The sequence below is a fragment of the Takifugu flavidus genome, chromosome 21 (genome assembly GCF_003711565.1).
Source record: "Takifugu flavidus isolate HTHZ2018 chromosome 21, ASM371156v2, whole genome shotgun sequence".
In the NCBI taxonomy this organism is placed as follows: Eukaryota; Metazoa; Chordata; class Actinopteri; order Tetraodontiformes; family Tetraodontidae; genus Takifugu; species Takifugu flavidus.
Genome location: NC_079540.1, coordinates 5,547,801 through 5,573,370, shown reverse-complemented (window position 1 = coordinate 5,573,370; position 25,570 = coordinate 5,547,801). Strand labels below are relative to the sequence as shown.

The following is a 25,570-nucleotide window of genomic DNA, read 5'->3' as shown; positions in this document are numbered from 1 at the left end:
CTTGTCGCCCCCATAAATCCTGCAGGAACCACAAGCTCCTCACGGGGGGGGGTCCCGCCAATGGGTTAGAGTCATGTCTAAAAAAGAAAATGGATTAAAGCTAAACCATCAAAATTACAATGAAAACGAAGCAAACGTGCGCGTTTAAAGTAGTGACATATATATATATATAATATATATATTGATAAATGAATGTAGAAAAAGCAGAATAATTCTACATTTCATTCCAAGTTTTTTTTTTTTTAAAAACATTTGTGAGCTAAGGTAACCTAAATAAGGTAAATATTACATAATGTTTGTTACTAGCAACCATGCTAATGATAATAATAACAATAACAACAATAATAACAATAATAATAACGTTACAGAGGCAGCGTTGACAGTTATTCACAGCCTGAGATCTTGCGGCAACCCCCCCCCCCCAATATTTCTACGACTAGCAAATGAATGTTAGATGTCATTTTTGTACAACAAAAATCTTTGGAGCTCCTAAAACAACGGCTATCTTGAATATTTTCTAGAATCGTCAAATGTTTGTGAAATTCTGATGTCTAAAATGACCATTAGATTTGAGACCAACGCCAAATGACCCGTTTAAACCGCAGATTTCAGCAACACTGCAAAGTCTTTCCATCAGCTGCACGTTTATTTGGAGCTTCCTCCGATCTTATCGAGTTACTTAGACGCATTTTGATCATCCTGGAGCTCAGGTTTGCGTTGAAATCTCCTCACTGTATATACCAGCAGGGATATCTCCACCGGCAGTGGCCGAACATGTCCACACGGGGGCGCGCTTGAGCCATTTCAACTGACTCCAGTTTTAGAATAACTCACGGGACATTATTTTAATATTTAGCACTGACAAATAAGATGCTGGAGGACTTTGATCACACACGTTTTGCTATGAAATATATTTAGACCTCAAACAAAAAACAACACTGAATGTAAAATCGTTTTATGTCCCTGGAAAGTGGTGTAGGCCAGAGTGTGTTTTTTCTGCTGAGGATTTCTCAATAATTTATATAACATTTCCAGTTATTTCTTATGAAAGGACCAGGCAACGAAACCCCATCTATAACCTAACCAGGAAAATTGATTCCCTTGTCATTCCGGGTGGTCTGAAATTGCCCATTGCTATTATCAGACTGACTGATTTTCTGTGCTCGCTGGACTGGAACAGTTCTCCCAGCAGAGCTTTTTTTTTTCCTCCTGTAAGATGTGATCAGATTCATAAGCAATGACACCGTTGTGGTGGTATGTGGTCATGTGACCGACATCTGTGAAGAAACCTGTACAACAAGGCTGAGATGCACGTGGGGATGTAGCCTGAAGAGAACAATTTCAGCTCTTTTCTTCTAAGATTGTGGCATCCAGCAGGGTCAACTTTGATATTCTGACCTCTGCAGACTTTCATCTGTCTGTGCACCTTTCAAAGTGGCTGGAACAGTCTCAGAAGAGCCCACTCCAGGCCTCTGAGCAGGGCGCTGGCTCTCATTAGCAGCCTCAGAAATGGGGTGAACCTCTGCGACCTCACCCGACCTTGATGAGGCTGCACTTTATTGTCCTCGCAAAGTCAAAGGACGTTCTCACCTTCTGTGTTCGGCTCTAAAATTATACACATTTACCCACGTTTCCCTTTTTAAAAGCTAGGAGAGACACCAAAATAACCAGAAACAGGCAAAGACGGCACAATTTACACTAAAGAGAATTCAGTGCCAAAACAAGCTGGCTAAGAACATAGAACACCCAACCTGGGAAGAACCTCCTCAGCCCCCCAGTCTTCTTCTACTCCTTCCAGGTATTGTTGTCATGCGTGTAGCGTAGAAAAATCTGGGATTTCCACTTCACAATCATCCTTCTGGTCACGACCTCCAGATCCACATTTACGGCTCTGGGCGTGATATTGAAATAAAAAAAGGTTTTTAGACTCTGAAAGTTCTGCGATCGCATCTGGGTTCCCTTTATGCACCCAGCGAGCGTTAAATCTGATTGGTTCTCACGCTTGCAGCCATGCTGTTCATTCCCTCTGCTTTGGACTCGCTCTCGCTCCCCTGTCTGGGAGGGACGGCTGCCGGGCGGCCTCGGCTTGTATTCACTACCAATAAAAGCAGAGAAAATCACCTACTGACCCGGTGACCCGGCAGCAGAAGCTGCTGCAGGTGTCCAGTGATGCACAGTGAGCTGTGGTGCTGCCCAGGACAAGCAAATCTAGTTTGGTCTGTTTTTCTCCTCACGCTTCACCCCCAGATTTCTGGAAATATTGCAGCCTTGAACCCTGATTGAAAACTTTCACGCACTCACACCTCTTCAAGGTGTGTGTTTTAGCCCAGGATTGGGGAAAAAACGTCATCACAGCCTTCAACCCTTCACCAGCCAATCACCTCAGGCTAACAAATTCTGTCTGTTTTCTATTTAGCACAGCTGAACTGTGGCAAAAAAGTGACCTGTAGCAATAGTTTTGCAGGACTTTCCTCTCCCACAAAGCTGTAAATCTCATTTATTCTCCTTTATATCTGTCACAAAAATAAATCCAAGAACACTCATGCGCGTAAATAAATAATAAAGTGGGTTTCCAGCGCCTGCCCTTTAGTCCTGTGGAACCAGAAAATGCGGGAAATGTTCAGGAGTGATTCATCCTCTTTTCTTCCAGAAGTTTAGAGTAGATCAGTCTTACGAGTCGCGCTCCGGCTCACTCAAAGCCCGTTGAATCCGAGAGTTCAGCGTGGGCTTAGGCAGCGTTTACGTAACGCCGTGACAGCCCTCAGGCGGGATCGGGAGGATGACGCCCCCAGAGCACCTTCATGTTGTCCGTGCGCAGGTTGGAGAACCTGTCTGGTGTGTTTGTGCCTCCCTTCGACTCTTCCTGGAATCAGTCTCCTAATTCAAGGCCCTGAATTTGACAGTGGTTCAAATCTTATTACGATCAATGAGTCCCAGCGATGCAGAGTTCCTCTGGAAGCTGGAAATGACCCCCCCCCTCTCTGTTTAGTGTTAAGTAAGGCTGAAGCTACTCATGTTATCTCACTCCATCAATAGCAAATACATTAACAATATCTAGTCGCTGCAAGCACACTATTAATTTACCGCGAGCCGTCCCTACAGGGGCCAGGCTGAGTGTTGGAGCCAACCAGGTGGATCTGCTTACGCTTCCCTGGGACCTGCTGTCGCGGCTGGGATCAATGCCCGCTGAGCCTGGAGGAAGAGGAGCGGGCGGGCGGCCAAGTGGAATGGCTGGAGGAAGCCCCCCGACCGCGGCTCCGGTGACGCTGTCACATAAGAGGCCCCCGCGGAGACAAAGAGGGATGTGCCGCCCGGCGCTGGAGCCATGTGGAACGCTGGCCGCCGGTCCTCAGAGGTTGAAGAGGACAGAGGTAATGGATCCAGCGGGCTCCGGTTCACGACAGGAAAAACCCAGAGTGCCGTCGACGGTTAGCCGGGTTGTCAGTCAGACATATTGGCACTTCTCACCTGGGGGGTCAGAGTGAGACGGTCAAACATTCTCACAAAGACAGAATTCACTGAGGAGCCAATGAACCCACGGCATTCTGGGAGGAGAGCCAAAGGAGACGACGGCGGAATCCTCAGAAATCAGCACTTAGCATAAGAGTTTACAAGAAAGTTGGGGTTTATTGATAACGCAGCTGCTGACAGGAGCAGCAGGATTAGATCTGGGCCGCACGGATCTATACTCCCCGGCCGAGCCGACGCCACGTCGCCGCCGAGCAGGACGATGTGACGACACGAGACCCACAAACAGGCAGCGACTGTGTGAACGTGATTGGGGGGAAAAAAAGGGATTTTCTATTTTCATCGTTGCTTCTCTTCGTCTCCGAAGCCTTTGAGCAGTTTGGAATGTTGGGACAGAATCAAAAATTACTTCCTGACTTCCTCAGATGAGCGCCGCTGGACCCCGATGGGCCGTAAAAAGGTCATTTCAATAGCCCGCCGAGCTCTGAAGGTCATCGGGAGCACGCCAGTGTCCAGTTCAGGGTCTCCAGTTGGGTTTCGCTGCAAGTGAAGATACCAGGAATCAGCAAGAGGAGGCTCACCGAGTGGCTTTGATCTGTCCGTACTGCAGTGAAATAAAGATCAAAGCAAAAGTTCACAGGCTTTGATTCCCTTCTCTTTCCTTCCAGGTTGGAATTTGTTGGTTGCATCTCATTAAACTCCGCCCAGGAGAGACGAGATGAGAGATTTCACACAGCTTTTATGGAGCGTTAAGCATAAAGAAGGCAGAAACTGAGAATAATCCCGCCCTCCACTCTGGTCCTGGGCTCCACGCAGACGGGAACCAGAGTGATTCCAGTTTTCCTGGTCCTCTGTTGGTGCTGTCATTGGCTAATTTCTGAAATCTTTGAATCAGCTCTGTGGGAAATGTTCAGAAGTGGGTAAACGTGCACCTCAAAGTCCCTCAAACTCCACGTGAAATCTGAATTTAATCCATTTGGTGTCGCCTCCTCTCCGGTTCCTGTGAAATTTAAACTCTTTACATTTAATATCTCGCCAACATTCCCTTCTCTTCCTGCGGTGGGTCCACATGAAAGCTCGCCTGTGCCATCTGCACTCGCCTCTGGACATGAAAACGTATTCATTTCTGGGGAAAAGAAGCAGAACAGTGGAAAAAAGAGCCGTTTGCGTGCACTGTGTGATATTCCCTCCCATTAACACTGCTGGCGGGTATTACATTTTCAATGGTTATTCTATAAATTGCTCTTCTTTCTCTTTTCTTTCTGGGGCTGAGGAGCTGTTTGATCTCATGTTCAGACCCCCCCGCCTGTTTGACATTATAATTCCTCAGAGCAGATGGATCAAACTGCTGCAAGCACACAGAGAATCCTGAGTATTTGCCTTCATTAAATGTAAAATTGCTTGTTTACAGCAAATTAACAGTTTAACACTCACTTTTCCTGGTGTGACTTGTGAATGTTTTTCTTCTTTTCTGTTGATTCACCTGTTCTGATGGGAAAAGAATCCCTTTGTTCAGTTCTTGTAATCTCCCAACACATTTAAAACGGGGTTTTGAATTGTAGCAATACGCGGCGTGGCCGCTAGGTGTAGCCAAACCTCACACACTGGACTGTAATTTCGCAGCACAGCGGAAAAAAATCAAACACAAATCGGTTATTTGTTGTGGATATAGAAGATATGATCAGGATGAACATCCCAGATCTTCCGCTTCATTGCATCTGAACATGCTAACAAGAGCAGAAGTTTCCCTTTCAGTCGTAGTCAAAGCTGCACTTGACCTTTTAACATTCCAGCTCATAAATCTCCACACCGTGAACCCACACGCAGCAAAAACAGGCACATTTATGGATTTAGGGAAAATCAACCCAGGGATAAAAATGTCTGAAGCAAAACATGTAAACAGCGGAGTTTAATGGACCTCCTGTAACTGGAGCCTCTCTGACCCACCAAGTCCTCCTGCTTTTGTGCTGCTGAATAATAAATCACGTGTAATGATTTTCTTTGCTTTGGGCTGAATATATAACGTTACAAATGAAGCCCCTCGCCTGTAGCTTTACTGTAACCCACGCGTGCGCCAGACCTGCTTACAGTGAGTGAAAAGTGCGGCGTTTGATGGCTATTGACATGCGAGGAGATCAATGGCGCGACCTTCCCGTCACCTCTGTGTTCCACGATGAACTCTTGAACCACAAAGGTTCTCTGCCCCTGCAGAAATCCTTATAATACAGGATCATCTGAATATTGTAATCAGCCTTTTGTCCTCTGTCCCACTGAGGATTTATCCTGCCGTTACACTTTCATTTCTTGTAATCTTTTTAAAGATGTAGCACGTTCTCAAGTGAAGGCTCTTCAGAATTAAAATTTCACATTTCTATCAGCTCTCGGCCTCCCAAGACGGGACAAACGGTTCCGAGTATCTTTCTCTCCTTTCTAGTTTCGTCCCGTTCCTTCTCCCATTTCCTTCCACTCAAAGAGGATTGAGAAGATCTAAAAGTGTCTGAAGCCCTCATGATGACACATGTGGGAGCGTCTCCAACAAGCGCTGAGCCTGCTCCCGCTCAAGGTTTCTTCCTGTTAGAAGGGAGGCTTTGTTGCCATGATTGTTTGCTGATAAAGTTGACTAGAACTGTGTTGGACCCTGGGCTGGTTCTGCTGCTGCTCGTGGCCTCTGCTCTGATGAGTTTATCTCTACGTGGGCCTGACCTCTTGACATTCTGCTGTTGCTTTCAAGTCCAAGTCATTTCCTCCGTGTCAGAGGTGTCCGCGGGTCCATGCTTGGTGGCTTCGGCAGGAATAAAAACCAGTGAAAAAAATATAAACCCAACGCCACAAAAAGTTCAGTAGAAAGAACGATTAAAGAAGAATTTAATTCCAGATTTCTTCAGAGATGAAGAAAATCAATTTGGTCCCTTTCAGACAAGATTAACTGCAGGGGCCGGAAGCTGAATGGACACATTCCCTGAAAATCCCAGATGCAGCACAGCTGGAGATCCCAGATCATCTTCCTTAAGATGATTTAGTCTCGGTCGGGTCGGTTTATGTTGGACGCAGCCTCCAATCAACCCCTATAGACAGACAGCATAACTGGCCCGGGCCCTCTGCGACCTTCTACGACCCTTAATAGATACACGGATGATGTCACGTGATCAGCGCGGCTCAACACACACGATTTCTTATGTAAAACACCAGCTGCCGGCCGGTCCTGATGCCAGGTAACCTAACGAGCTCCGTATGCCAGAGATGCTTTTGCAGAACATTTAGGTTCCGCTTCAGCCCGTCTGCTGCGTGAAACAGCAGATTTCTGTGGGTTTAATTACAAGGCTGTCGAGGCTAAGAGGTCTGGACTCGGTGTCCAAACTGGAGACCAGCGACTCAGAACTGGAGGTAATGGAGTTTGTTTAGAATTTACAGTCTGCTGCTTCAAAGCCAGTTTAGGAGGCCAAATCCTGCAGACGTGGATCACACACAGATGGGAGGGAGGGCAGAGGGGGGGGGGGGGGGGGGGGGCACAGGTGGCAGACGGCAGGCCAATCAGGACGGTGAGAAACGGGAGGAGCGGGACCAGCCAGGAAGGAAACGGTCGCAGAACCGGGGCCGAAAATGATTCACAGCAGAAAACCACAACTTCAAAGAGCTAAGAGAGTCTCACCTGCAGGCCCACGATGGAGATCAGGACTCCTGACCAGCGCGGGAGGATCAGACCATGCGAGGCGGCGCGTGTGTGTGTGTGGGGGGGGGCGCCCGGGGCCTGGGGTGTGCTGATGCTATCATAGTGTCATTGTTCTGCTGCTTAATCGCCATGGCTAATGACAGGAAATGAAATCACCCATTGAAGAGCAACACGCGGGGTAATTACTGCTGTTGACCTTGGGCCTCTCCTCGGTACGACGGCTCTCGCCGCACACTCACACAGTCACGCCGCGCTGCTCTCATCGTCCATTTTCACGCTTTTTACCTGAAGTCCTCCTCTTTTGTCCTTCCTTTTTTAAAATCCCTGTTCCAAATTCATGCGGCCGCAGAAAAAAATACATTATTGACCTTGAAAATACATCCGACTCCACGACACACACATTCCAGATGAATTCTTCTACCTGTTGCTGCGCTTTAATTCTCCCCACAAATGCTTTTTCCAATGCTCGTTTCTTCCCATTCCAGCCCGGTTTAATGAACATTTGCTGGGCGTCAGCTGAAGAAGAAGCTCAAACCAAGGCTTCAAGAAGGGATGCGGCCGCTTGTCCTCCTGAGGAGACGAGCATGTTCCGAGCCTGCATCTGCTGGGGAGGTAAATGTTGACACCTGCAACAGCGGGTCTCCTCGGATGCCCCTCTGCCCCCCCCCCGTCTCGACCTTGGCGGCACCGCTGGGTGCCATTGATTTGTTTACCTGTGCGCTGCTGACAGCTTCTCATTAGGCTTCTGTTGCGCCGCACGTCCAGCGGAGGAGACCAGAGTCGGCGCTTCCCCGCCGACCGCGCGTGATCAATGTGGCTGATAGATCGGCGCCGGCAGTCTAATTCTGCTGAATGGCTGTTTAACGGACGCGAGCGCTCCATTTAGTTGCGACAATGAGGTGCCTTTTGTGAGGGTGGCACCATTGTGGGGCCAAGGAGGGGGGAGGAGGGGGAACAAGGAGCTGAAAGAAGGGTCGATGGTAGTTTATTCTTTAGTTGTGTGGAGTTTTGAAGGTCTTTGCAAAGTGGAGGGAAGGTGTCAAAGGCTAACACTCCGCAGTTGCTGCCAGAGGTTTGCATCCAAATTTGGGGACTTTCGGGCTCCCTAACAGAGGTTTCAGGCTCGGCTGCACACCACCGCTGCTCTTTACTGAAAAGGCTTCTGATAATTAGGCAACGCTTCCAACTCCCACTTTGGTTTCCAAACCACAGCTGGATTCAGCTTCATCACGAGGTCTTCGATACGATGGTGGTCACAAGGAGGCAGTGTTGCCACTCCACAGGCTGCTGGACAGGCCCACTCTGCTCTAAGGTGTGAGACTCCCCCTGCAGGGGACAGGATCAGGGACAGAGTGACAGCAATCAACTCCAGGCCGCCTCAGAGGCTAATTGGCCCTCAGGTGACCGGGCCCCCAGGGACCCCTGCGTGACAGGTTTTCCCTTTAAATCAGTTAGGGTTTCTATCAAAGAGGAGCCTCTCACACCTGATTAGACCCGCTGATGTTTTCAAACAGGACTTCAGAAGACAGCAGTGCGCAGATGCTGTTGTGCATGTAGACGACTCTCTTAGAACTAATGGTGCTGCGGAGAACCTTGGAGGGGGTCTCACAGTTTCAGTTTCTGGTGGAACCTTTCATTCGGTTTTTGGGTTCACCATCAAGCTGAACCTCAGCATGTGTGACTGGTTTCTCCTAGAAACCCTTTTGACACCTTACTGGTTTTAATCTAGAACCATCTAGAGCTGAAAATGCCCTCAGGAACTGTCTCATCTAGAATCCACCGGTGAGATCCCATTAACCCATTGGAGAAACCTTTTGGTTCGTCGGCGCTTCACCCAGAACCCACACAAGGAGAGTTTAACGGGGAACATGCCTGAGAAAGTTCTACCAGGACTACCTTTGAGTGCTTCTGGGTTTTTCAGGGTTAATGACCCGATAATTCCTGGTTCCAGGGACAACAGCTCAACACAACAGCTGGCACCAGTGTTGCACCAAGTCATGGCTTTAATCCAACAACAACAACATCAAGTGTTCTGTGAGGACAAGCCCCAAACCCTTACCGGTTCTAATCAGTACCTTTCTTTCCTGGATTGCCTGTGACACCCTGGGTGCTGCCAAGACTCCCCAGCTGGAGCCAAAATCAGATTTAATGGGCTGAGACGCCAACAGGCCTGAAAGCTGGCAGCCGTGATCAAAATGAACCCTCTGTCAATGGACCATCTCGAGTTTTCCTCTCTGAACATCCACCAGAACATTTGTCAGAAGTTTCCCTCCGATGTATCGGATATGGCGGCGATCTCGAACCTGCGCCTCTGACGTCACCAGCTCGTTTCTACGAGGACAAAGAGCAACAGATGGTAACCGTGTCCACTAATAAGTCTCTCTCCTGAATTGGAGATTAGTGCATTTGAGCTGTTTTTTAATGGTCTCTGGGAGAGATTATCAGGCAAAGCTGATTCATAATGCTTTTCTCTTCGTGGTAAAGCGCCTCGAACAAGAGCTCAGAAACAAGCAGAGCTAAATAAATCTGCAGCAACGTCCCGAACTGCCACGTCCCACGAACGCGACACACGAGCGTCGCTTGTCCTTGGTGAGCAGATCGGAGGCCGTCCTGCTAGAAACATCACGCGCATTTTAGCCATTTTTAGTTTCCCGGCTTGCTATTATTATTGTATTTTAAAAAAAGTTGTTTAAGGAAAAAAACCAAAACACACCACCGCATCATTAACGCCCACGGCCATGATTCCAGAGCACAAATCAAGCTACAAAAGCAAAACAACCGACAGCACCCTCCAAAGTTCACGGAGAACGTACAGCTGATAAATATACATAAACCCATCTTAGCTTTTGTAGCCTCGGGGTCACATTTTCTCCAACTTATTGAAACCGAAAGACGGAAAGGAAGGAGGAAAAAAACCTCTCAATTATATAACCAGCACTGATCAGCCTACAGATAGCCGCCCACCTGGGGCTACTTCAGCATCCTCCACAAATATTGATAGAATTCTTATCTTTTTTTCCCACATTTTCTGACACTGAAGCTATGGATGCTATATTTTTCCAACATTTAGCTCCCCGAGACTTTCACAAAGGTGCTTTTGCCTTGATTGTAAGTTTCCGGGAAGCGCCCGGCTCAGTGTCTGATAAGGCGGGCGTGCGTCGGCTGGGTGAAGTAGACATCTGTAACAGGGAGTGTGTGTTTTCTGACTTAACTTATTCATAAACATGCCCCAGAGGAAAACATGCCTGACCTATGAGAAGGTGATTGGATTTTCTGAGGCGTATTGACATGGTGTCCTAACAATTAAAAGCAAGACAAGGAGTCATGGTGTCACAATCAATCGCTTAAATGAGGATACAGAACAATGATGTAGCCTCCTGAGATATGCACTAGCTTATGGGTGTGACAGTGCATCATTTGTTGCTCCATTTGCATTTTAAAAGTGAAATATGCTGCCAGGTTACTCTTTAGAGAGGATGGGCAAAAAAGATCAGGAGGCTACACCAGGACAACGACAAGATCTTTAAAAGTCCAAAACTTGGGAAAATCCAAATCTCTAATCTGAGAATCTGAGAGGTTAAATGACAGAACTCAAACCACTGCGTTAATGGACGTGATTGATAAAGTTATTATAACATGCAGCCACTGGTGGAGGAGGGATGGACCAAAATCCGGACCAGTTCACAAATTTAAAGCTTCTGTCCATTCCGTGTAATTTTGCATCTTTTGTAATCTTTACTCTGTGTAAAAAGCGCCAACTTTAAAAATGATAAAAGAAACACGAGACGTCAGCCCACCCCCCGAATGTTCAAATTAGAACCATGACCTCATCACAGCCGCCGTGCACAGTCGTGAAACGTGAATCTGCACTAGTTGATCATTCATCAGCAAACCCGAGCAGCGTCCCCGGGCTCAGCAGCAGCACCGCGGACAGCTCCGGCGCGTCGCTCCGCCCCTTTCCCAGCGGCTGGGGGAGCCAATAAGTGGCTCCTCCGGAGCTCCCGCACTCGCTGGAACGGAGCCACATCGGCACATCTTCGCATCCATTCAGAGAGGAGATCGGAGAGAGGGACGCGAGCCCGGCTGTGATGCGTAGCGGGGGTCTGTGCGCGCTGAACGACGCTCGGATCGGGATCGAAGCCCGCGGTCACAGTTAAAGCTGCTGCGTGCGCCTCCGCGGCGGAGGGATGCTCTTCTAGCGCCAGCGCTGTAGTCACCCGTCAGTGAAACACCCGGAGCCTACTCGGACCTTTTTATGTGTTTGAAATTAACTCGAATTCACCTTTGAGTCGATTCCTTTTGGAGACGAAGCAGTGAAGCCCGCGATGGAGAGCGAAAAGTACCTGCCGGAGCTCATGGCAGAGAAGGACACGCTGGACCCGTCTTTTCGGCACTCCCTGCGGCTACTGGAGCAAGGTAAAGCAAAGAAATAAACGAGTGAATACACGCATGAAATAAGGGATAAAGTCAGCCCGTGGGGGGGTACTTCTGTAAAGGTGGAAGGTTCGGTGATGTTCTGCCGGGAACATGACTCCGGAACCGCCTACTCCAGCCCCTAAATACAGGTCTGTGGATCTCGGTGTTCTGGTCCCACTAAAATAGGCTCCTGTCCCCGGGCTGAGGCGCCACTGCAGAGCTTCGGGGCTCATTGACAAACTTTCATTTAAAGACAATTCTTTGACTTTCTTGTGTTTTCTGCAGCAGCTGGAACATGAGACCCAGAGGAAGTCGCATCAAAGTGACCTCCGAGCACATTTCCGCGTGCGCAAAGCGGCACTTTTTCGGGCTGCAGCCCCACGTGTGAAATGTGGAGATCTCGCTGTCATTCAGGTGCGCGTCTCCTCCTCTGGGAGGCGGACGTGGCTGAATAGAAGCAGAAACTCAGACAGGTTCTCATTAATCCTCCCCGCATCCTTGAGTCTGGAATCTTGAGTCGCCTCCTCTGAAGCGGCCCCGCAGCGCTCCCCGTGTGGGAGCTGTGCCTCCCACCACCCCCGCTCCAGCACCACTCTTGAGCTTTGTCTAGTTTGTTTTTAAGGAAGCTGAGGAGCAGCTCGCCCGTAAACCGTCTGCTTGTGCTGTTCCTAGTCCCAGCGAGTCTCCAGACGCGGCTCCTGCGCCGAGGCGCTCTCAGCCCCGCTCCAAACGCGGCTCCTTCCGGGCTGCAGCAGCCGCGGAGAAGAGCCTGGTTTCAATTTAATGTTGTTTACTGGTGGTTTCCCAAAATGACTTTTCTATGTCACCTTCCGGAGCCGCATAGCGACTCTGGGGGCTCAGACACTTTCGCTTAATTCGGCGCTTCTTTGGGAATGAAAGAAAATAAATCTGTTGAAAATAATTGGAAGTGACGCCCGGTGCAATTCGCGCAGGTGAAATAAATATTTCATTTGCAACAATATGGAGCTGCGATTAGCGCAGCCTCGCTGAGAATTATTTAGGAAATATTGAGTTTCTCTTGCTTCAAGAGGGAAAATATTAAATGAATATATAAGGGAAATCTTTCTCTCTGATAATTTACTTTCTTATCCTCAGACTTATGAAACTGTAATAGATTCATGCAAATATGATCATTTATAATGTTTTCACTGATGCCCGAGTTATAATATTTACAGTATCAGAAGGAGCGGCACAACCACAGCTTTGTTTTGTACATTTACTTCCTGTTTGAGCCTCGGTCCTTAAATGCACCAGAAAGCCAAAAGTTTTGCTCAGCACTTTTAGTAATCAGCAGGCTAAGAGGTCATATCCCATAAATGTTGATTTAAAGAGGTGTGACATGATTTTTAAACTGGCTGAATGGAACAAAACTGACAGGATTCCTCATTTCAGTTGGCTGTCGACGTCGTTGCGGCTGCTTTAAAGAAGCTCTGTGATGTTTCCTGGATTTGGAAACTGTTTTCTTGGCAAAATGAATCTGTGACATTTTCTGAAATAAGCAAAAAAAAACACCCCAAAAAACCCAAACAAGTTGAGTTTGGTCGGCCACAACTTCCAAACTGTAAATACTCTTATCTGTGTCTAGCACGGCAGATGGAACGTGATGCGGCTTAATAGAGCCCTTCTTCTGCCATCTTGCTGATGAGTTCTGGACTTGATTATCCGACTGGCAGGGGAGGCTGGGAACAGAGCTCCAGCGGCTAGACTTGCCTGCGTGGAAGCGGCAAATATGAGATTAGCGCGTGCCTGCAGAGAGTTTTCATTCAGCAGAAAGTCGAGCGGCATTGTGATGGGAGCTCACGGGCTGTTTGATAAGCGGAGCTCTTCTCCCAGTAGGACGACATCGCCGCCCCAGTGATGGAGCTCCTCGCTACCAGCAGAAACACCGGAAGCTAAAATAAGAGGCAAATGGGACCTGAACCCACGTGGGGGAAAAAAAAAAGCATCAGCAAAATGAGACAGAGGCATGAAGCCCCTCCTGTCGTAGCATCCGTGCTAGCTTGCAGCTAATGTGAATGTAAAAAAGCACGACTATTATTGATTAGTCTTTTCTGTTCATTAGTTTGTTTGGGATGTGGCGGTGCTAAATGCAGCTAACGCGCCCGTCTGTGAGCTGTTCCAGCTTGTGATTTGCACAGAATCACAGGCTGTAGCTGAGACGGGGTCCAGCCCGGCCCGTCTGGACAGAACCCCTGAAAGGTGCATCGGATCGATCCTGGAGTCGTATCAGTGACGAGCGAAGGAGATTAAAAGCAAAAGAAAAGATGGAGAGAAAGGATTCTGTGTGGGAGCCCGGTTCTGTGAATGTTGCAGGACCTCTGGTCCAGTTTGGATGTCCTGACCTCAGCTGCAGCACAAGCTCCGCATCTCCGTCTTTAATTGGAGGCTCCGCCGCAGGAGTCCGGCCTGACGGGTGCATCAGTTTAAGGGCTCCAGGAATCTCATATGCAAAGAAAAACAATATTCTAAAAGCAGCACCATAAACACACACTATCGTGTGTGTGTGTGTGTGTGTATCATTAATTCCTACATCTCATCAGCAACACCAGCATCTATTTTTAGCCGCGTTTGGGTTTTGCCCCGAGTGAGAGCAGAAGCGAGCGCTGGCGTCCGATCACAGGGAGCCGGTGGTGTTGGGGAGACAGCGCTCGGTGGCGATAATGATCTGTGGATCTGCTGCTGGCCATCACGGCCTGCTGGGGGCTCCGGCCTCCACCCCGCCCCGGGCCAAGAGCAGACTGGTTCCGCTGGAAGATGGACTGTAAGAGGGCCAGCCAGGGGGAGGAGGGGGAGCCGGGATGTGTTTGGTCAGATTTAGGAGGTTTGAGACATTTTCATTTCAAGTGTTTTGTACTGAAGAAACATTTCGTTGTGGTGTCCTGCCGCCCCCCAGGGCTGAGATGTTGCTCTCACTCTGACACTTGGACCTCCAGTCTGGGAGCAGAACCAGAGTTAAAACCAGCGTCTGTCAAAATCAAGAGCTGAACCATCTTCATTAGCGTCGACTCGTGGACCCTGAACTGGGTCTCCGGCTCCTCCTGGACTTTGATTTAAAGGGCACCTTAATCAAAGTGCTGAACTCAGAGAAACGAGTTCATCCAACAATAAAGTGAAAAAATTTGGGATTCAGAACTCTAACTGGGACTCTGGTGGTTTTCATGGCGCCGCTGAGCAGATCTCTCATCTGCAGACGTGGGTTCATTGCTGCCGCTCGATCAGCGGCCATGCAATCGCACCGCCACATTGCAGAGGGTGGCGCCGCTCCGGCCCCGGGCTCGGCCCGCTGATGTTCCGTCGGAGCTGTCAGACGTCCGCGTTCAGCCGGCTGCTCCGGTCTAAACGCTGCATTTATATTTAATCCTGCGTCTTCCTCCTGCACCGAGGTGTCTGCTACACCCGTCCAAGTGGGGCTCAATGAACGCCATCAGCCCAGGCGGATTAAATAATGCAGGCGGCAGGTGCTTAGATGGGGGGGGGGGGGGGGGGGGGGGGGGGTCTCCAGCTTCTGTGTTTCCGGGTCTTTTTTAAATCTTGATTTGAAGAGTCCATATTAATGTTTGAAACACAACTCCATCGATCAGCCGAGTACACTTGGTGATGTAACCACAGCTAAATCCCCCTCTCGGCGCCCCCTGGTGGGAGGGAGCACTATCATGGTCCTACTAAGGCACCTTCTCATGACGTGAAGCGTTTCTAGACAAAAACATGTCAGGGCTGTTAAATCTGGTGACGGACAGGTGGACCTCTGTGAGGTCATCAGACAGTTCTCTGCTAGTATCCAGATGAGTCTGGGTCCTTCAGGGCGAGAGAGGCTTGTCTTACATCACCTATAGAAGCATCGATATCACTGTATGGGATGGTCATCTGTCCAGGACGGGGCTGACCGGGATCAGGCTGGATCATCTGGAAAAGATGAAGGAAGCTCAGGTTGTTCCATATGGATGGACCTCAGGACTCGATGTACATGTGTGCGTGCTGGTCTGAATTCCTTGTTTATTCATTTTACCCCAGCAGAAAGCCTCCCTGTGTGGTGGAACACTTTGATCTGGGCCTCGCGTTCTGTCCCAGATCTGTTGATATTCGATTCCCTCCTGATCTGCCCGCCGCCGCCCCTAACCCTCTCCTCTCCTCGCTCCTTTATTCATGTCGTTTTTGTGTGGTTGGCGCCTCAATAGAGTGGATTGCACTGGATTAGCTTCTCCGCCTTCTGACTGATCCGATCCATTTTGTGTAATCCAGCTCAATTTAATTATGTTTATGGTTCCACCTCGCCGGTGCAGAGGAGCAGCGGTGCACCTCTTCGGAGATAAGCCTGGGGACCTCGCGCCTTTGGCTGGCATAGCGTCTGCCTGCTCCGTAAACAGATGGCGTAAAGCACAGACACTTTGGGTAAATATCGTGTTCTAATATGACGGTTCTGAGGAGCCTTTGATTGTGAGGGTGACACTGGGGAGGGGGAATAGCAAGGCTACAGCACAGCGTTTAGCATTGTCTTCATCCTGGGACGGTAAAATAATCTGCCCTTCTCCAAGTGTGGAAAGAGCTCTGTGGAGTCAAAAGGCTGGTTCCCTCAGAGATGAAGGTGTGATTCTGCTCCTCTCAGGATTTGGGGCTTTGGTGCAGGTTTAATGTCTGGAAACCTTTTGCCATTTAATGGATTTCAGGGTTTTCGGAGCAGTGAAACAATGCCAGAGACCCATAGATTCCATAGGATAAATCATTCTTGAATGGGTTTTTCTATTGACCCATTATCTCCTCCTTCAGTTGGAGCCACCAGTTATTAGCCTTCACTGTCCTGTTGTAGCTGCTCCCTGATCTCTTTAGCAGGATGATCTCCCCTCAGATGTGCTAATATCACAGCCTAAAACTTGTTTTCCACCTTTGTCCTGCACCCTTCTTAGAGGTTATCCTACATCTGAAAAAATAACCATGGTTTTGCTCACTACAGCACAGGAAGATTCTGCATTTTCAGCACCAAAGTTTCAGAACCTTTACTAAAAAACCCAAGAAATGATTCTTCTAGAAGCCCGAATTGTGTTCCGAGTGCTTCTTTTGTGGTGCAGCCAGCTGCCGTCTGCCGGTTCGGCAGGATTTAAAATCAGATCAACAGTAACATAAATGGTGATCTGAATAATTCTGCTTTAGCTTCAGCAGAAACGTTGCAGCGGCTAAAAATCCTCTAATTTCCTCTGGAAGCCTGCGCACCTCGCTGGAAACGAGCATGTGCTTTGGATGCAGACATGAATCTTTAATGAGGGAGGCTAGTAGGATGTCTGTAAATGAAGCGTGGTGAGCTTTTTGGATTATTGGAGTCGGAGAAATTTATCTCGTAACACACTGAGACAGGAGGAGAGACGGGTGCCTGTTCCCCAGCAGCGCCAGGAGAGCCTTCCTCAGCTGTTTCTCAATTTAAAGAGACAGATATTAAAGCTTAATCATGTACCATAATGATGTGTTTCTCTGTTCTTGAGGTGGTCTATCAGAAACAGGTACCGTAATTTCCGGACTATAAGCCGCTACTTTTTTCCTACACTTTAAACACTGCGGCTGATTCTACGGTGCGACTTATTTATGTTTTTTTTCAACTATTGTGAATCAGTCATTTTTACTAACCCTCATCAACATGAAAAATACTAGAAGAAAAGCATATGATGCGACTTTTAAGTTGAAAGCGATCACTCTGGCGGTTGAAGAAGGAACTCGAGCTGGCGCGCGTAATCTTGGCATTACGGTAATCAATGGCGAGAAGGTGGAGACGCCCGCCTGAAGAACTGATCCAAAAAGAGGACAAAAGCTTTTAGACGTAAACATCGCATGTGGCCCGAGCTTGAAAACGTTCTGGAAGACTGGGTGAACACACAGAGAGCAGGCGGCCGCGGTGTTTCCGCTGTACGAATCAGACTGAAGGCAAAAGCAATCGCCACCGCGCTGAAAATAGAAGATTTTAGAGGTGGGCCATCGGGGAGGTTTAGATTGTTCAGTGTTTGAGTAAAAAAGCATAAACAATGTAATTTGTGTGAGATGATACAAATGTATATTTCACGGTAGCTGCATTACAGACACGTTAGAAAAAAAAGCATTTACCTGTACAATATATTTATGTTGCTAAGTGGATTAAATTAAAAGAAAAGTTAATTAATCCTGATGTGATAAAAATTGGATTTAAGGTCTCTGTATAAACATACAAGTGAAAAGAGTGGCTGTTGTTTCTTACCTGTCTGTCGCTCGTCAGTGACTCGTCTCTTACGTTAATAAAAACATCTACCGTACTGAATGTTTTCAATCTAATTTTCCATATTACTACGTGGGACCTGCGGCTTAAAATCCGGTGCGAATTGTAAAAGTACAAAATTTATTTTCTTTCTAAAATTAGATTATGCGGCTTATAATCAGGTGCTCTGTAGTCCAGAAATGACGGTAGCCTTTAAATTAGTGCTACAGATGTTTAGTGTCTAATTTAGCATCACAGGCTAACCGCAAACGAGGGGTCAAACCAGGAAATAACAAGCAGCTGGTTAATAATGTTTCCCTGCTGCAGGTTGCCATCCGGCTGGTGGCTGGCGTGTGACGCTGTGCAGAGCTTCTTGTTAACGGCTGACCCAGGAGCGGTCCAGTAAGAAGCCTGTTAAAAGTCTGACCTGGAAGTGGATCCCTCTCTTTCTCCTCGTTAGATCTGTGTCTCCCATCGTTAGTCCACAGAAAGTGTTTGGCGCGTCCATGGAGTCGGTTCTGTTGCTGTCTGCTGGATCAAACACAGACCTTTGCAGCCCAGAGAATGAGCTTTTTTTTCAGGATGCAGAGACCTTTTCAGTCGGGATACATGACAATATTAAGTCCTATTCAGCAGATAATCCAGGTTTAGCTGCTTAAAATGACTAATGATAATGGTTTGTGTTTATTTAATGAGGCCAGACGTTCGGATGCTGTAGGTGGTCCAGCACAGCGCCATCGATGTGGCTGTTTTTAACTGTAAGGCTACACTGTTGGCTAACAACGGCGTAAAACTTCCCATGTTGTTTCAGAGTGATGACGGCCAATCAATCCTCTTAAATATCCCCCTGAGATGCTTGTTTGGAAGAGCTCACCTCTGCTGATGTTGTATATTTATGGACTTTAGGAACCAATCATGGTGCTTCGACTGTAGCCAATACTGTAAATCCCTTTGACGACAGTAGGACAGGTATGTGTGTGTGTGTGTGTGTGTGTGTGTGTGTGTGTTTTGCCAGCTGTCTCCTTAAAGTGTCTTTAATAAATCAATTCTGGGAATATTTCAGGACATGTTGTATTCTCTGAATAAAGCAGGCGGCTCCAAACGCTGCAGTCTCAGTCTCGGCCACGGTCGGGCAGCTCATTCATTAGTGACGGGTTCACCAGAACCAGCGCTCGATGCCGACCTGTCATGTGTAATGCAACTCCGGCACCGATGATGGTAATTACCGCCAGCGCGCAGGCCACACAGCCGACGCCTTCCAGGCCGACGCGTCGATGCCACGCTGGAGAGGTGAATGGATAAAAATCAAGTTTATAGATTTGTGGTTCTCACGCATCCTCACACTCCTCTGGAGGGCCCGGGGGAGGGGGAGGGGGGGTGTTAATTGGTGTCCGAGCGGGTCCCGTGTGAAGATGGAGCTGGTTGATACGTCGGGTGGGGGAGGGGACTGGTCTTCACCCTCTGTGGTTGTCGTATTGACAGCTCCTCGTCCTGGAGGAGCTGATAAGGAGACGGGAATGAAGGAGACGTCCAGGGGAGTGGATTGCATTTCACGGCCGGGAATCAGAGCGCAGGGTTTTTTTTAGGGCTCTGACTCGGGTTGAAAACGCGTCAGAAAACCTGTAACTTCAGGATCAGCAGGCTGCCAACTGGGCCTGGTGCTGGGGCTTTTGGACCAGCACCAGGCTCCCATCTCTGTCAGCAGCATATCCTGGTTTAAGTGAATCATTATCCTGGACATGATTCCGGAATCCTGCTGCGAACATCCCAGTGTGCAGAAACTCACTGCAAACCAGCCGGAACAGGTCTGATGTGCTGATGAATGAATGAATGTGCAGCTCGGCAGCGTCCAGGCATCAGATTCTCAATCAATATGTATCGGGAACAAAATACCGGGGGGGTACCGGCCCGCGCTCATCCGACCCCAGAGTGGAGCGGACGCTCCCCGCGTTGGTCTGGACCATCCGCTCCCAGCGTAGGAGGACAGATTGCAGCGTGCGCGTCGTAGATCAGTTGGCCGCCCCGGCGAGCTCCTCGGGTCGCCCGGTGAGAGATAATGGCGACTCCTGCTGAGAGGGGAGAGCAATTTAGAGGAACCACCTTCTGCTCCTGCGAAAGCTCCGGTTGTTGCAGCCCAAACTCCGAAATGTCGGATCCACCACCAGCACAGTTCCCTCACAGCGAGGTTGTGGGGTTGAGTCCAGCCCGCTTATTGCGTAATCCCGCAGGAACGGTAGCATCTGGGCCCGCCGCGACCCGTGGACGCTAATCAGCTCTGTAGCCTTTAACAGGTTCCTCATTTATTTGGGCTTTTTATGATTCCTGCTCCCAGGAAGAGCGCCTCCCGCCGGCACCCTCTCCAAACTCACCTAGCGTTCTCCCCCTCACATAACGCAAACAACCCCCCCGGCGCTGGCGCTGGCGCCTGCCTCATTATCATATTTATTTAAAGTATGGTATGACCCATTTCACTGCGAGGCGGGTTCCTCCCGTCATGATTGAGTGGTCCCGTGTTTAAGGGAAGCCTCCGGAGACGCTGCCGTGCATAATGGGAACATTACTGGTAAGCATAGTCACATTCATGTCCTTGTGGTTAAAATATAAAGGGGGAAGTTTCGGGTTGCCATGGCGACGCGCTTTCCGATACACTCAAACAAAAGAGAATGAAACTCCCTAAACCTGCAGCCTGTTTAACGTGTTTGCCCAGCAGCCGCTGACGTGGTGGACGGAGCGGTGGCGGCGGAGGGGGAGGCTCCGCCCCCTGTAATGTGGGCGCTCTAATGGACCGCGTCTGATGAACGGCCCCGATCGCGCCAATAAACGAGAATCTGAACGCCGGTGGCTGAAGCGTCAGGCTGGTTCCCGATGGCCGCCATCGGTAACGGATGATTAATGGCGGGCCGGCGATCCATCTCCGATCGCACTTATCGAGTGGTTTCCATTGGATACGGGTCTCCGGACCGGGCCGCGTCCGGGCCGCATTGATTTGCTGCTGGCAAATTTATGGTTATGCTTCCTCAGTTTGTACAAAGGAGAAGTGGTTGTTGTCTCTGCCGGCGTGGGTCATCGACTTCCTGCAGCAGCAGGTCTCCGGGCCCCCGGGGGCCCCTGGGGGCCCCGCGTCTCCTCCTGTGAATGTCAGCACTGTTACTTTATCCGTCTAACCGGGCGTGACCTTCTCCTCTCTTTACATTTAGGAATTAATAAAAGGTCGCGCTGGTTCTGGAAGGGCTCAACTGGTGTGTGAGGATGAAATGAAACCAGCTAACGATGAGCTGATTAAGTCCAGAACCCGAGTTACTGAGCAGAACCTAAAGGGAGCAGATTTTACTGCAGCTGTTTCCCAATTCAACTGTGATTTCAGTTTAATTATAAAATCCAGAGTTTTAAAGGCATTTAAGAACAAAAAAGAAATCTCTCTAATCCAAATCCCCCCCCCCCCGCCTTATAAACTGGCATTAAAATTGGAAGTTTCTCATTTTGTTAAATTGAATTTTCACTTTCTAAGTTTTAAATTTAAACATTTCTCCATGTGTAAATATTTCCTAATTAATTAGTAATTTCCCTATTGCTGGATTTTTGGGATCTAATGCCTGTGACAGCCGATCCTAATCTCCTCTGCGCTAAAGCCTTGACCTTTGACCCCAGCGACCCGACCTCAGCTCCGGCTTTACCTTTCGATAAAGTTCCCTCTTTGTCCTCTTCAGATGACCAAGATTTCATCTGAGACGAAGAACAAAACATCACCACAGATCTTCTGGGACCAGGAGGTGGAGGAAGGAGGATCTGATAGATCTGCTGTTGAAAACCAAAGCATGTAGCAAAAATAAACACGTAAAACATTATCATAATGTTGATTTCACAGTGTACAACCTCATTATGTCACCTTAGCATTGTGCTAACGGATGTTTCTTCTCCCGGTGGGCTTGAAACGAGTCCAATTTTCTTTTTCCTGGAGTTCCACTTGGGTTAAGTCTTATTTTCCAGACTAATGGGATGTTTGGAAAGAGGAAAAGTTAGCGTGAAGAGTTTGTTTCCATTTACGTTTCCATTTTATTGTCTCGTATCCAGGCTCCGGCTATGGGAACGTCAGGCCGCTTCATCTTTTCCAGACTAAAGAAAGAGCAGTTTTGTGGAAATGGCGCTCAGCTACTCGGGGCTAGCGTGGCGCTGTTCTCGCGCCGCCTGTTGACGGGCTACCTCTCATTGCCCGTTATCAGCAGCTAACGTTTGTGCGCGGATAAAAGCCACGTTGAAGTTTAGTTCTGAGATTGTAGCCGCCGTCGGGGTGAACAGCAGCAGCGGCCGGTTGTCTCTACGCTCACATCGCCTCGCTAATGATGCCGCGTGGGTGGCGGCGGCTGCAGGACCGTTCACACGTCTCCGCCGTGGTGCGAGGACAGATTCTGTCCTTCAGAGGCGTCGTCTGCTCGCTTCGCACAAACTGTCGTCCCAGGAAGATGACACAGGAACCGGCTTTGACGCCGACGGCGGTTTTCAAAAGTCGCTGTCAGACAACGCAGCCGCGACCTTAAACAGCTTAGCGTCCTTAGCGTGCAGGTACTAATTGGCCAAACGGTCCCTGTTATTTCACATCTTCTTCTCTTGAAGTCGGTCCGATGCTGTTGTTGTTTTTCACTGTTCTGGTTGCCGGAGCGAGGCGGCAGATGACAAGACGGGAGAGAAATATGGTTAGCATGTTTCATGTGACACTTCAATTTCCTGTCTGTCAATCAGTGCAGCTGCTGCAGCTTCCTTATTGCTCTGCTGGGCTAACGGCTCCTGATAGATCTGCCTCTCCTTTAGCAGCAGAGAGGTGTAATTAAACGGGAGGGAATTTAAATACACGTATGCTAACGGCGATGGCACGTGCATCCAGCACACGTGCAAGCGGCGCACCAGGAACCTGCTGCTCGTGAAAAAAATCATCACGGAATCAAATTGGCTTTGCAGTCAGGGTTCAGCTCTAAAATGACCAGAAAATCTGGAGTTTGTTTAATCCTGCATGAGCCGGTCGCCGCGGCGGCGGCTTCCAGAATGATTGTCATGAAAACGTGGCGTCCTGAAAGGACGGCCGGCGGCGTTGCTGAGTCGACAGCCCGGCTGTGTCCTGGAGTCGTCCATTAGCTGTACCTGCCCCTTTTCTCCGCAGGATCCCCACAGCGCTGGAGGAAGCCAGGCATGTTTTCATCTTCCTGACAGCCCGGCTGCGGCTGCAACCAGGGGAGATGGAGGTTTGTGTCGGGCTGCACATTCTGCCGCATTCCTGTTGGATTCTCCCAGATGCAGACGCGCGGAACAATTTATCATCCTGAAAAATAGGGCGCCTTTTGTAAGCCCGTTTCGACCCGACTGGAACGGCTACGGTTTCATGTGCTAACGCGTGTCTGCCATCACATCCTAGCAATGTGGCTATGACAGGGAGCTACACGTTAGCATGCGTGACTATGGAAACACCTGCAACGTTGAGGACCTGGACAAGTTTAGCAGCCCAGAATTCCATGTTAGCTTTTGGTTTTGTGCTAGTTATAAGGTGCAGCAGCCTTAAATGTGAGCTACCACGTTATCTCAGTTGCTAAATAAACTGGTGATCAGGAACTAAAAGCTGGAGGTAACTGGTTAAGTTGATCTCTCCCTGGAGCCGTGTGAACCCCCCAAACGGTTCTGCCTCCAGATGCTCCCAGTACAGCAAACTTTAGCTCCCTATAACAGAGCCATCACGTGCGCTTTGCTGTGGATGCGGGGCCAGAACGCTCTCAGAGGTGTGGAGGAGTCGGAGCACCAGCTCAGTCTTTAACGACGGTGACCTGAACAAAGTCTCCCACCCACTCATGTCAGAAATATATTCAATATGTCTGTTTGCCAAGAACCAAGCGAGACGGTCAGAGAAAAACTCTAAAACCATCTTTTTAGTTGATAGACTATTTCCAATTTTTATTTTTTGGCTTTTTTTGGAAAAAAGCCATTAAATTTTGAGAAAACAGAAAAGCTTTGGGCTAAACAAGATTCATTTCTGTTCAATACCTCCCAGCAGGCACTGGGGCGGCGCCTAAAGCTCAGGTCCCCTGCATTGGTCCCTTTCTGCTTATTATCTGCATATATTAAAGATTTGTTGTTTTTTTAACTCATCTGCAATGTTAGAAAAGCTGAATCATCAACTTGATGAGCCAGGATTCGTTATTAGTCTAATGAAGGCTCCTGATGATGTCATCGAGGGGGAACTTCCCTTGGACGAGCTTGTGTGTTCTGGAACTCAACATCCACGTTTAACTCATAACGGTGAGCACTTCCTTGGTTCCCTTTAGCAATGTTTTCCCCCTTGTCCCTATTTTTTTGGTCTTCATCGAGACTTCCGTCTGTGGCTGCATTCATTTCCTCCATGGAGGTAAAGTGGGCGGGGCTGCGGGGCCACAGGTGCTGCTGTCCCCTCCAGTGTGTGGTCGATAATGAGACTGGGGGAGCGGTATGAATAACTCTGGGAACTCTTTTTCATTTCCTTAATCTCTGCCCATAGGCCAGTCCTGCAACACTGGGCCATTATTTTCCACCAGTTCTGCCCCACTTGATCACGTCTGTCACCTCCTGTGGGGCATGATGGGAAAAAAAGATCCGCTGCTGGAATGAAAAGCTGGGAAACTCAATATTGTTAATAAAGTGGGCGAACAAATCTCCTCGTTAAGCTGTGTGGGTTGATTAAGTGCCGACATGGTGCTTTTGAGCGACTGGTGCTCTCAGACTGGCGGACCAGACGCAGGACGGCGGCTAAACGTGGCTGCAGGGCGCTTCGGCGTTTGACCAAACACAAAAGGGCTCCTTCTTTCCTTGCCTGGGCTTTCACTGCGTCCTTTACCACTGGTCGCACTGGGAAGTGCTGGGCAGCGCTCGCCGCGTGACTCAGCTAATGCAGGTTGAGCCACGGCGTCGCTCCAGCAGCCTTGAGCGAGGTTAAGCACTCACCATCGATTCAATCACGGAGCGGCGTTCGGCTAGCGTCTGCTCATGTCTTCTGAACAAGGTTAATCAGATGTCTCGACGCTGCAAAAGCTGCTTTAAGGTTATTGGTGGGCTAATAACACAGTAATAACAATGGCAACACTCTTAATAACACTCACTTGAAAATTAGTGAGAAAATCGCTTTACACAGAAAAGACGCAGCATGCTAACTAAAGTGCTAGTAAGAGGTGGCGCCTGCTAGCTTTAGCAAGCTCTCCCATATGATATCAGACATTGATGCTAAGATTGAAGGTTTTATGCTTTGAATATCTGACAAACCATTTTGCTTTCTCTTCGCATTAAACCACCCTCGTGGGAGACTGTTAGCCCATTAGCCTCGGCGGTTACTTAAAGCTTGAGAAATGATACACAATAAGCAGTTTGAATTAAACAATCTATTGATGAGACGTCCCGGTATGCCGCATTAATGGACGACCATTTAGGACATTTTTCACCAAAATGGTCCGTTGCAATTACCCAGCTGTTATGCAAATGATGCTACAATTATTTACCGACATAATTGTTTCATCTATAATTTAACAGCGCTCTCGCCTCAGGGCTTATTTTAGGAAATACAAAGAACGAACATCTCAGAGCGCTTTATTTATTTTTTCATCCTGTTGTAATCACGCCTTCCGAATCGCGATGGAATATTTCCTCCCTGAGAAGTCGGAGTCATTTCTGAGGAAGTCCCCTGGTTTAGTGGCCGTGACGTTGTTGAAATGTCAAAAGGCGGTAAAATCCAAGGACTCACCCTGTGTGTGTGTGTGTGTGTGTGTGTGTGTGTGAGT

At 48.7% G+C, this 25,570-nt stretch overlaps 1 protein-coding gene across 1 annotated transcript in view; it reads left to right on the top strand.

The window, feature by feature from the left end:
* Positions 1 to 11,038: 11,038 nt before the first annotated feature.
* khdrbs3 (KH domain containing, RNA binding, signal transduction associated 3) overlaps positions 11,039 to 25,570 on the top strand; it is a 55,119-nt gene continuing 40,587 nt past the window's right edge. Inside the window, exon 1 of the mRNA XM_057020774.1 lies at positions 11,039 to 11,554. Coding sequence (XP_056876754.1) covers positions 11,464 to 11,554 — 91 coding nt within the window. The 5' untranslated portion in view covers positions 11,039 to 11,463. The remainder of the gene's footprint in view (positions 11,555 to 25,570) is intronic.